The 13,034-nt window shown below is 39.6% G+C and overlaps 1 protein-coding gene across 2 annotated transcripts in view; it reads left to right on the top strand.

The window, feature by feature from the left end:
• Positions 1-11,912, top strand: part of DSCAM (DS cell adhesion molecule) — a 441,807-nt gene extending 429,895 nt beyond the window's left edge. For both annotated transcript variants that reach the window (XM_085208737.1, XM_085208749.1), the window contains exon 33: positions 10,947-11,912. In XM_085208737.1, the coding sequence (XP_085064863.1) occupies positions 10,947-11,287 (341 nt within the window). In that variant the 3' untranslated portion in view covers positions 11,288-11,912. The remainder of the gene's footprint in view (positions 1-10,946) is intronic.
• Positions 11,913-13,034: the final 1,122 nt, after the last annotated feature.

Here is a 13,034-nt window from a genome sequence, read left to right as displayed (position 1 = left end):
AAATAGAGGCTGGACTTCATCCAATTGCATAAATGCAGTTTTAAACAACTCAGATCAAGGTAAACTTTATGGAACTTTGTGGTCAAGACATAAATCTTCTTTTCTAGTACTCAATCACTACAGCTAAAATAAGCTGCTTAGCATAGGAAGGAAAATATGAAGTATGCAACAACAGAAAGAAAGCACAACGTATTTCCAATGTAAGCCTTGTAATCCAAGATAAAAAGATGTGAACTTTTTTCCACTGATCTATGTGTTGAAGGGTGAAGGAGTTATTTCCTTCTTCCACATGATGAATACAAGTGTAACATAGCTAGAGAATCTATTTAGAGACTTGTTTTCTATGGAAAAGATGCTGACAATGCTCTGTGAGCTGCAGCAGTAACTGAATTCGATACGAATTCAGCCACTGGGGATTCAGTAATGGTTGGAACTCTTGACTTCAGGCCTCCAGCTTACCTTTTGCCTTCTTTTCCCATGCATGTTATATTTTTCTGGATTGACTGGAAATATCATTGTACAGTTCCATAGTTTACAGATCCCAAACTGTATTTCTTGAAGATAAGGGGGAATCTACATTTGACATTTTTGTGTAGAAATCCTGAAGCAAAGTATGAAAATTATTACATATGAGTTCTTTTCTTTTTTTGTTCCACCCTTGCACTGCTTGGTTGCAAATGCAATAGAATATATACATATATATATAAATGCATATGCGCACACCATATATAGTGTGTATACAGAATGAAGAAATCGTCACTATGACTCTACAGTGGGAGATTAAGGTCCAATTCTGAGGAAATGACATAAGGAGACAAATCAATAAAGGCAAGTGGCAAAGCAGCAAGATAAGCAGAGATGTTGTTAAGTGAGAAAATTAATTCTGTGCCTATATTTATAACTGTAGAAAATAGAATCATAGAATCATTAAGGGTGGAAAAAAAGCCTCTAAATTCGTCTGGTCCAACACTCAGGCTACCACCAACATTGCCCACTAACTATGTCCCTCAGTACTACACCTCCAGTAATGGTGACTTCACCACCTCAAAGGGCAGCCTGTTCCAGTGCCTAACCATTCTTTCAGATAATAAATGTTTCCTAACATCCAACCCAAACTTCTCCTGGCACAACTTGAGGACATTGCCTCTTGCCCTTTTGCTGTTACCTGCTGACTCCCACCTCTCCACAGCCTTCTTTCAGGTGGTTGTGGGTTGTGATAAGGTCCCTCCTGAGCTTCCTCTCTCCAGACTGAACTAGCCCAGTTTCCTTAGTCACTCCCTATCAGACTTGTGCTCTAGGCACCTCACAGCTCATTTGCCTTTCTCTGGACACACTCCAGGGCCTCAATGTCTTTCTTGTAGTGAGGGATCCAAAACTGAACACAGCCTCAACAGAGCTAAGTACAAAGGGATGATTACCTCCCTGGTCCTGCTGGCTGCAGGGTAAGCCAGCAGGATACAAGACATTGGCATTTTTGGCCATCTGGGCACACTACTGGCTCATATTCAGCCATGCATCAATCAACACCTCCAGATCCTTTTCCTCTGTGCAGCTTTCCAGCCACTCTGCCCCAGGCCTGTAGGGTTGCATGGGGTTTTAACATGCACATTAACTTTTGTGTATGCTTACTTACACATATACAATATGCTCTAAAATTATTCTCCTAGATGTGCATCTCTAATATTATCATCTTACTAGATTCTTTTGTAACTGGAACACCTTTTTATTTCCTATTACACTGTAGGAAAACTAGGAATGTGTCACAAAAAGACAGAATGTGCTGTTTGCTCCTTATCATAGAAATGGCACTTCGAGGATGAATCTAAATTTCTTTTATCCTCTCTCAGCTTTTATTTCTGCAGAACATCAGGAGCTTTTTCTCCTTCTGCTGTGAAAACTGAATGTTCTGCAGAGATGAAACCTATTTAATTCCACATTTAATTTGACATGAATACATACTTGAAATCACTTCGTTGCATTATTCTTCCTGGTGGATTTGCAGAGGAAGGTTCACATTACAAGTTTTTAAACCATGATAGTACAATAAAAAAGAAACCTAAACAGGATCAGATAAGAAGTTAAAGTGCTGTGAGATCAAAAGGGAAAATTGTATTGGTGTGATTCACGACTTTAAATAGGTCAGCTGTTCACTTACAAAGTTTCTGTGCAATTCTAATGTGAAAATTCCATTTTAGGTAGCATAAAAGATGTCTGAAAGCTAAACTCAATCCTGTGACAATAGAAGTAATTTGAATTATTTTTGCAACACTCATCTATGAATCAGTGATACTGTTGTTAGGAAGATATTTTTTTTCTTAGAGGAAAGGAACAACTGGTATTGGGTCCTCAGGAAATTTACTAGGAGTGTCTGACAGCACAATTATCTTTTCCTACTGCTTTGTAATTGATTTGTTATTTGAATTTGAAAATTAACAATGCCTGTAGAAAAATACGATATCCCAAACTGTGCTAGTTTGTAATACTACTGGTTGGACTCTTTTTCGGCTTTCTTCTCAGTTAAAAACAGCTTACTGAGGGAAAGCCCTTTTCCAGAATGCCCATCTTTTTATTAGCAATGAGATTTTTCTTAATAAAAATGTTGAGATTTTATCATTATTTCAATTTAATTTTTCCAAAGCTGATTATTTGTGATCTTTTTCTGTCCTCAGCTGCAAGTAACAAAATAGGCTATTCATGTTTTCTGTACGTTTGGAGGCATTGGATTCAACTCCAGTTAGTGAAGAATGCTATGCCTAAAGCAAGGATTGCATTTATCATTAAATTTTCATATACTTTCGTGTTCTTACACTCATAACTGCAATGTTAAATTTCTGGAACTACCAGGAAATTTACAAAATTGAACAAAAGATATGCATCCTCTTCAATTAAAATAATACATTTTTAAAGCAATTCTAAGTCTGCATCTTAAACCTCACTTTATTAAAAAAAATAAAAATAAAAATAAAGAAACAAAGAAAACCCACTATAACTAGATATGGCTTGCTCATACCATTTTAGTTTGAGAGTGTCAAAGTGATGAAACTTGATAGAGTTGAGAGAGACTGTGTGTGCCTCAGTCAGCCCAAGGTAACCAGGAACAATTGCTCCCATACAGACTAGCACTGCTCCAGCCCTGCTTTAAGGTCCCTGCAGTCGTTTATAGGTATTACTGCTTTAAATGACTTTGCCTGTGCCACAGAATGTTATTGTAGTTTTAGATTTATAAGAGATTGTGGCTTATGAAAATGTAAGTCAAGCCTTACCTGTAACAAAATATGCTTGCGTTATTTATTTAAACTAATTAGAGAACTGATATAACTAGAGAAATATCTATGTCCATATATTCTTAATCAAACTGCAGTGACAACCTTTGTCGTCAGTATAAAAGCTTATTTAACATGCTTGCCTTTAAAGCGCAGCTGTACATACACATGAGCATATTTCAGTATAGTTCACTTTTTTGTACCAGCACCCTTAACTTAAGAGTGAGAGCTGGGCTTCTTATCCCACCGGATTAATTTAAAAAAAAAAAATGCAGCGATGTGCCTTGTCAGCAACACTTGGGTGATTCAAACTGATGGAACCAAGGAGACAAGGCTACAGCAATCCATCCATTAATAGATGCATGGACAGGCTACAGAAGAGCAGCAAGGCGGGGCTAAAAGTGGTTTCCTTGCTGCAGTCTGACCTCTCTGTGACTATTAATGGAGCCTTATGCCTGCCCATCACCCAAGCAAAGTCAGGTTTAACTGAGAGTTGATGGGCACAGTGCAAAGCACGTTGAGGTCAACAGAGTGGCTCCCACTGACTCCAATGAACCATAAGTTCAAATTTCTCACCCCTTCATCCTCTGTGGTGGGTGAATCTGCACTCCCAAGATATCCCAGGAATAAATTTGTGATGAAAGCCCTTTTCCATGGAGCCACGATTGATCTAACCCTCAGCTGAAGCGATGCATAATTAAACGGTTTCCATTCACTGCACCCAGGATCAGAAAACTAGTCTTGAAACTGCAGTGTTGCTAACTCCAGGCACCTGAGCACAGGCTGCAGCACAGCTCTCTTGAGCTCAGCCAGCAGGCAGGAGAGCACTAGCTCAGAACTTCCTTAAAAATGCATGAAGCAGCTTGCGTGACAAGGCGAAGATGGAAACAGAGAAATGTGCTTTTCTATCACTGTTTCATTATTTATTGACAATTTGTCTAACTTTCTCTTTTGGAGTATGTATTGTGTTATTTGGTGAGGTCCATTTTACAAGTTTTTTGAAAGTATAGATGTTGCATTAAGTTGAAAAAGAATGGACCCATTTTTGCAGGAGCACTGGCCTTCTGAGACTGAACATCCACAGGAATACTTCATAGGTCTAAATCCATATGGCCCCTGGAGTTATTCAGTTCTTCCTGTTATATCCCAGTGCAGCAGTGGGGAAGCCCTTGACAATAACACAGTTTACCGTAAACACTGAAGGTACCTCTGAAAGGTACAAAACCTATTGATGGGGTTTTTAAAAGTGCAGTATGTAAGACCAAAGTTCTGCTTATACAAGTACCAAGCAAAAATGTAGTGCTTCAGTTCCTGTTTCATTAGACATTTCAAGACAAGGCAACAATATCATAATCAGATCTCCTGTCACCCTGCTAGACAGATGCACAGTGTGTTATGCTGATATATTATGGATGTATGATCTCAGTTTAACTATAGCAGCCAAACTTCTGCTCTAAAACACATTGATTTAGGACTTTTTCTTGGAAATAGAAGGCTTAAATCTAAACAACAAAATGAATCATCTTTAAAAAAACGATCCACATTAGGTGGAATTCTCATTTTCAGTCACTTAAACCTAATCTCCAGTAAGTATAAATCAATTTACAGTCTTGCTGAAATCAATATTGCTACTCTGATTTATACTGGCAGAAAATTTGGCTCCTGAACTACAGTTTTATTCATACTCTGATGTCTCTTAAGAGGTAACTCCAGTGACTGTAGTCAACAACATTTGGAGTGCAGTTATTATGGAAGAATTAAAATGAAACTTGCCAGATGTAAAATACAGCCTCAAAGATGTGATAGGGAATTCTGATTTCTCAGTCTAGAAATGGGAAACTTGGAGTTTTTCTGAAGAACTTTGTCTATTTCCTGTGTGTTCACAAACATGATTTTATTTCATCTGCCAAAACACTGTGAGAAGCATGAGATGTTTAATGGGATGAGTATCAAAGGCGTGGAGCGTGGAGCTCTCTTGTTTGCCTTTGTGGATAAGGGAACCTGGCAAGCTGCAGGTTAGCGACTGAAATGCATCAAGATGCTTTGCTGGCCTCGTCCAGCAAGGACAAGTCATTATGCATTCAGTCAGTATAAAAGCTGGACCCAAATGCTCCATCATTTTCTTGGGCAGTTGAGCAGGAGCTGAAGACAAAAGAAGTGAAGAGTTTGCACGCCTGCTCTCAGTGCAGCTTCTCCACTAACAACCTGGGCATGCCTCCTCCTTCCTTCCTTTCCCTTCTCCTGCTTGGCTCTTCACTAAAGCTGTGATTTAAGGGAGTGTTTGGAACTTCTGCCTTTTTATTCTAGAACACCTTAGGCTGCAGAGCTATTGAGGGACCTCCTGAACTTGCCAATGGAGCACTCCCATGCCTTGAGGAGGAGGTGAGGTGGCCTTTTGTATGAGCAGTCAGTGATCTGTGTGGGTGAATGTCACCTCTGTTCCCAATACTGATCAATACAGACCCCAGAGAGTGGAGTACTGTCATTTAAAACACCTTTCTGAAATTTTTTTTTTTTTTTTTACTGTTTGTTCCTTTTTGTTGCTACCTTCCTAAGAAAGTGAATATTAAATAAAGAACACTAGGAAGGTGATTCTATACCAGGAGTACTGTGTGCAAGTTTGGGTGCTACAGTATAAAAAGGACATAAAGCTGTTAGAGAGTGTCCAAAGGAGAGCTGAAGAGATGGGTAAGGCTCTGAGAGCAAGTTGTGTGCTCTGAGGCCCCTCGCTGTGCTCAGCCCAGAGCAGAGGAGCTGAGGGGAGGCCTGATGGCGGCTGCAGCTCCTCACAGGGAGCGGAGGGGCAGCGCTGAACTCTGCTCTGTGTGACAGCGACAGGGCCCGAAGGAACGGCATGGAGCTGTGTCAGGGGAGGGGCAGCTGGGGGTCAGGGAAAAGGGGCTGCACCACAGGGTGGTGGGCATGGAATGGGCTGCCCAGGGCTGTGGGCACGGCTCCCAGTGCTGGAGTTTGAGAAGCATTTGGACAGTGCTCTCAGACATAGTGTCTGATTTTTGAGTGGTTCTGCATGAAGCCTGAAGTTGGACTCAGTGATCCTTGTGAGTTCATCCACATTTTTCTTGCTGATTTTATGTCATGCCTGTCTTCTTGGTGGCAGCACTGGTGGTGCAGTGTGGGCTGCTCTGTGCTGGACACACTGACAGGAGGTAAAGGGCAAGAGGGCATGAGCCTGCTTCACACACTAACAGCACCAATTGTGCACATTTTATTGCTGCCGTCAATCCAGTTGCAGCTGTCTAAGGAAGGTCTGCTTGCTGGTTTTAATGGTGTGCCAGGTTTTGAAGTGGCAAAGACTCCAAACATATCTTGTGCTATTTCTCTTCATAAAGCCTCTCACCTTTGTCTAGCAAACTTTCCAGTCTCTCCTCATTTACAGTATGCACTTTTCCTAAGGGCAATCTTTTCCTGAAAAACAGCCTGTGAGCATCAGCAGCCAGCTTGTGAGCATCAGCAAAGGCTTCACTGATTTATTCGTTGTGCTGGAGAGCTGGGAAGCCCCCTCAACTTTTTAATCAGCATAAACCTGAACTTAGAGCGAGCTATCAGCAGCTCTGTCTCCTTTGCTTCCTTTCACATGAGAACACAATATCCTATCAGCTCTTTCCTTACAAACACAGGCCGAGGCAAACAATGCCCAGCACTTCAGCGCTTCGCACACTCCTACAGCATTGCACAATGGGAGGAAGCTTCTCAAATCAAAGTAACTGCATTAGCAAGGTGCTTTTTCCCTGCTGATTGAGCTATATATTATATATATATTGAGTTTCAGTTCTGGCATACCCTCTGATCCTGTGAGATCTGTAAGAGCTTTTGTACCCACTCCCTTCTTCAAATAAGAGTCATGTGAGCACCCTGTTCACCTGGCCTTATTCTTACCTTTGTTGACTAAAATATCCTGCCACAGTTACCAGTCCTACGTTATAAACTTTCCTAAAATAATTTGCAAGTGAGGTGGAATTTCTTTCACATGGCAATCAAATCTTGAAACTCGTCAGTCATCAGCACTGAAGAGATTTGTGCTGCAGCATTGTGAAGAAAAATTGCTTTGCTTTAGTAGAAGTTATGATTCATGATCAAATGCATATAACTATCACATGATAGCTTGATAAGAGTGTATTTTTTACACTCTGTGATGATCTCTGGATCCAATATAGCATAGTTCTTTAGATTTTTCTGGAGCAGATGAAAGCAAAAATACATGCAAATTCTCTGGCATTTGAAAGAATGAGGTAAATCTTCAGGGAGAAAGGGGCACATGACAGTGTGGTTTAGTTCTGTGAACAAGAAAGCTATCTTGAATAAAATCACAGAAAAGATAAGCAGTGGTATTTTTTCTTCATGTGAAATTCAACCCAAACCTCCCTGTACCTGATGCTGACCTTCAGAAGAGGATAAAAGTACATATTGTGTGTTCTTTTTTCCAAACTTCTTGTATCAGCTTTGTTGCACTGAAATAAAAGTACACTGTTTTTGCTCAGTGCTCCATTAACTGTGAAACTACTCCCATTCTGGTAAATTTTGTTGTTTCTGCTATATGTGGTAGGGGATTTTTGACGTTTATTTACAAATGTTTATTGAAGGTAACATTATCTTCAATATACTATACTAAATAATTCATTAGAGGGCTGACAAAAAAAAAAAAAAACAAAACACACGGAAGTAGCTTTGGTATAGGTTGCCACATTTGGATTTGATTGGATGCTTGTTATTTGTGTACAAACTCTGAGTTTCTAAATATAGCAAACTTCCCTTTTTTAAAAAATGCATCTTAAAACTATGGGTTTTCAATGACTTTTGTGCTAATTAAGCCAAAACGCATGAATTATTAAACACACTCATTTGTAGTGCTCATGCACTTGAAAGGTTTGCTTTCATTACTAATAAGGCACACACACCGCTGAGAAGAGGTAATTAGAGCATCAAAGGCAATGAACCATCCTGAAACTTCATAGTGTTTTGCCTGAAAAAATTTATCATTCAGCTGATTAGGAAGGAACCAAAAATGTCTGTAGAAGGACAAGAACCAAAATTTCTCCAAGTAAACCCCATATGGCAAGTGTCTTTTAATCTTCTTTAAAATACCTACTGAATTGATGTAGGAATGCCAAGAGTGTGGTTATAGTTCAAAGATAATGTTTTGAAGTCGGAAATATGCTAGTTCTTATAAATCAAAGGCTGGTTTCATACTGTGATACCCTTTCAATCCTAGGAAAAGAAGTTACGTTATCTTTTTTTTTCTTTTCCAGTGGTTTTTCAAGAGTTATTGTATAGGAAGTTGCAGGGAAAGATATTTCTTGCAGATTCTAAAGAGCACTGGCACTTCTTATGATATAAAAAAGTGTACAGCATATCAAATAATTAGTGCACAGTTCAAGCAGTGTTGGATATTGTGCACTGCATTTCTAGCTCCATAGAAGAAGTTCCACTCTCTAGTTTCTCATTACTACAATCCTGTTGAAACTTTGCCCCAAGTCATTTAAAAAATCACAGAAAAGTGACTGCATATTGTTTACACGGATTATTGACTATGTCTTCTTGTGTGGATTTATAGAGGGGAAGGTAAAAAAGGTCTTTTTTACATAGCCCAAGGTTCTCGACTTCATGTGAGAAATGTCTAGACAGCAGCTTGAAAACCAGCCTTCATCTCTGTAAGGTTCAACACTCATCCCTTTTAACAGTCTGTGCCTACCCACTGCTTTCAAGAAACAGTGATATGTTAAGCTACAGAAATGGCTGTCCACATCCTGACGTACTTCACCTCAGAGTCAGGCACACTGCTGTCTCAGCTGAACTGGCTCTCATATGCCTGATGTGTTTGGCGTAGGAGGTACTATGAGAAAATAAGGCAAATGAGTAAGGCTAATTAACTCTGCCACAGTCCATTTTTCAAGTGGTAATGTGTGTGATGATGTGTACAAGCCTCCCCCTCTCTCTCTAACCTTACATAAATGTTGCTGTTGTCAGCCTAACCTTGAGATATGCACGTCTTGTTTGTAGGGGTTAAACACCCTACACCACCGCAGATGTACCCTGTGTGTCTGTGCGGGAGGTGCAACTAGAACAAAGCATATGGTGTCAGACAGTGCCTGGGGGATTTCTATAGGAATATAGAGTGGTTGTGCCCAAATGTAGCTTCTCAGCAATTCTTGGTCTGTGACCTGAAATCTTGGGTTGAACAGACGCTGTTAGTCTTTCAGGTACGAATTGCAGTAAAGGACATGTTTTATTTTAGAGTGCTGAGCAGCTTTTAGCTTGGTTAGGAAAAATGAAATTTTTATAGCTTGTTTTATTACGAGTAAGTGCTTCTCTGGTCTACTGTTTATGCCACTGGCACAGGTCAGCCTTGATTTCTGTGGCCATAAATAGCTCATGTAGACAAAGAATTGGTAGGACCAAGAGAATTCTGCTTTAAACATTCAGGTTGCATCCCATCTGTGGATAATATGGTATTGATACCAGCCATAAGAAGGAAGAGATATACCTGCAGAGATCTGTAAAAAAGTGAAAATGCTGTTCACGACTGTGCCTGCAATGGCACTTCTTTTATACAAATATGTGAGGTTACACCATCAAATATTTTTAGAAGGTAATGTCATTATATATCTGATTGCCCCTCATTTCCTTGAAGCAATTTCATGAATACCTAACAGGCAAAGGTAAAATAAATAAGTCAATCTGATTTCTGTAGCAGGTCACGTAGATGTACAGATAAATAGAAGGTAATGCTTACGCCTGCTTAATTCCAGATAGCAGGGCCAAGGACCTACTGAAACTCAGCAGCTTCGCAAAGGCAGATCCTCTGGACTGAGCCATCAACACACACAAATAGAAATGCTCATGAATCGGGGAAAATAATAAATAAGGGGTTCTGAAAAGGCTATTTCTTGCATGTATTTCATGCCAACACAAGTATATCCATGTGAGTATTGTCAAGACTTTACTTGGCAAAAGGGAACAGAAAGGAAGAAGGGTAATACCTGAGCAAGGATGCCAGTTGCAATGCATTTTGTTGCCACGGAACAGCAGCATATTGCTGGCCACGGAACTGTTAATGGTGAAAAATCATAGTGGCTTAAAAACAGTGATGATGGATGGCAGGAAAATATTGTTATATTAGGAAAGGAGTACTTTTATTCAGAATTATCTCTAAATCTGTAACCTTAACTTTCTTGCATTGATTTTAAATGATTCTAGATTGGAAGTCATTGATTCGAATCGTTAAGGTTTCCATTCAAAATGAAAAATAAGGCATGGAAATCTCCCAGCCATTCCCATTGTTCAGGTTTTGACAAATGAAGACCAAGATCTTTTGTTTTAGGATTTATTAAAAAAAAAACTTCTGGCTTTTTTCAATTTATCTTCTTCGTGCCTTGAGTGCACATAAAATACATTGCACTTCTCACTACAATCATTATTCAAGATAAGAAATATGAACAAAACATTCTGAGGGAGCTGCCTAAGTAGCTTGTTGGTCCATTACCACTGACTGTAAGAAGACAACATAGTTAGATCTGAGAAATTATGATGTATTATGATTATAATCGTCAGTGCTGCAGCCGGCTCGGTTACAGATTCTCTGCTGGGTTGAGCAAACCCACCCCACCTGAAACCCTCAGCCATGGGCTGTAAGTAAGAATGTATTTCTCCTTTTTGCCTCCCCAGGTGATCTTGTGCATTTGCCACCGTACCTTCGGATGGACTTTTTATTGAACCGCGGTGTGCAAGGCGCAAGCAGAGACCTGGGTTTGGGGCAAGCCTGCTTGGAGCCACAGAAAAGCCGAACCTTGAAGCGCCCCACTGTCCTGGAGCCAATCCCCATGGAGGCGTCCTCCACGAGAGAAGCTCAGTCATGGCAACCCAGTGCTGTGGCAACTTTACCTCAGCGAGAAGGAGCTGAGCTAGGACAGGCTGCCAAAATGAGCAGCTCCCAAGAATCCCTGCTGGACTCCCGGGGCCACTTGAAAGGAAACAACCCCTACGCAAAATCGTACACCCTGGTATAACAAAAAGAGCATGGCTGGACAGTGGCTGTAAATATTTACAATGAAAAAAAATCCAATGAAAGCTACCTTTTTTTTATTGAATTCCAATATTTATAATTAAAGAAGAAGATTGCCAAAATATTTGACAAAAAAAAAAATAATAATAATATGAGCGACAGACAGTGCAAAGACTCTCTTGCTTTTTTTCTGTCTGAGTGTGACCTTCATCTGACTGGGCATCTGAATTTTTGGGTAAAAGAGTCCAGTTTTCTGATCTTCACAAGCATTTGTGTTTTTACTGATTTTCTACGAAGTGCATGGAGACTTAACTTAAACATTTTAACTGGAAGTTCCATCGGACAAGATTAAAAAGGGAAAAAAAATATCACTAAAAAAAAAAAATCACCCTATTTGTGAATTCAGCAGGAGCATTGATTTGGGAAAACAAAAAGTCTTTTGTCATGTTTTGCACTTTTTTTTTAATTAGAAAATGGGTCCTTGATTGTTCTTTTTTTTGTTGTTAATTAGGATGAGTGATGTCTGTGGAGTGAGGGGACTGGTTTTGTTTTTGTTTTTTTTTAATATTAATTTAATGAGACACTCTTTGCATTTTGTCTATGCGAAATAAAAGGGTCTTCTGCCTTTATTTGTGATGTCTGCTTCCATTGCCTTCTGCTATACTTGTTTTTCCTAAGTGTTGGTTTTCCCTAAGCATTTCATGACTGTCTTCTAAAATATGTATTCTTGTACTTTGGTTGGAAAAGAAAAGTGGAGTAATGCCTTTCATAAAAAAAGTAATTGGATTCACTTTCTTAAAGCTTTTTTGCTAACGAGGCAGAGAGCCAGGATAGTGCCAGTACAGCTTCTTCCCCATCAGACTTACCTAGGTGCTGCATTGCGTTCATCTGAAGCCAGAAGGCTTTTGTAGGGTTTCACTGTATTTTGGATGAGAAGAAATGTGTTGCTGTTACTTGACTTATTCCCCAGGGTTGGTTCTTTAGTCCATTTGGGAGCAGTGCACACAAAAGTGAGTTGCTTACGTAAGGATTGGCAAAAAAAATGCAGCTTTTCCGGTAATAGGAGAAAAGGGAGGAAAATGTTATTCTAGTTCGAAGACCAACATGCCTTTCTTTAGAGGAAGAAAATCGTTTTATGGTGAAGCTGTCAGCTCATATTACTTTACTGTGTCTTTTGATTACATGAGAAGTAATTCTACTTGTTTTATACAAAGTACGTATAAATGATTGAATATTCGTTTTAACACAGTGTTAGAGCTGTCTTGCTAAGTGCCTCCTTGTGTGTGTTCTGGCTACCTTTTTGTGTCCTGATCAAGAAAACATGGTGTAGGGCATCCTCAATTAGTGATCCTTCGTGCTCACCCTGTTCAGTGCTGGTTGGAAATATTAACCAGGATCTGAAAGCAATAAAACTCGTTTAGCGTGAGCATGCTGAGAAACTCATGCAATTTCCCAGGCTGCTGACAGTGTGGGCACCGCTAATTCAAACATTTCTGCACCATGCTCCTTTCAGGTTGTTTTAAAATAGAAAAATGCAGTTATGTATAATTGTTTCATTGCTATTATTATTGCAATTATGTTGCTATAATGGCACTAACTTAGCAGAGTTTTTAAGTGTCTTGAAATGAATCAAGTTGCACTTCCATCCTTAGCTCTGTCAAGCCTAAGCACTAAATTTCTGGAAAGTTCTAACGAAGAAGCCGTATGAAGATGTCCCTGAGGTATGTACTTATTGTAGACTACCAAGAAGA

The sequence above is a fragment of the Meleagris gallopavo genome, chromosome 1 (assembly GCF_905368555.1).
Source record: "Meleagris gallopavo chromosome 1, MGAL_WU_HG_1.1, whole genome shotgun sequence".
Classification (NCBI taxonomy): domain Eukaryota; kingdom Metazoa; phylum Chordata; class Aves; order Galliformes; family Phasianidae; genus Meleagris; species Meleagris gallopavo.
This window is presented reverse-complemented; position numbering and strand designations above follow the sequence as displayed.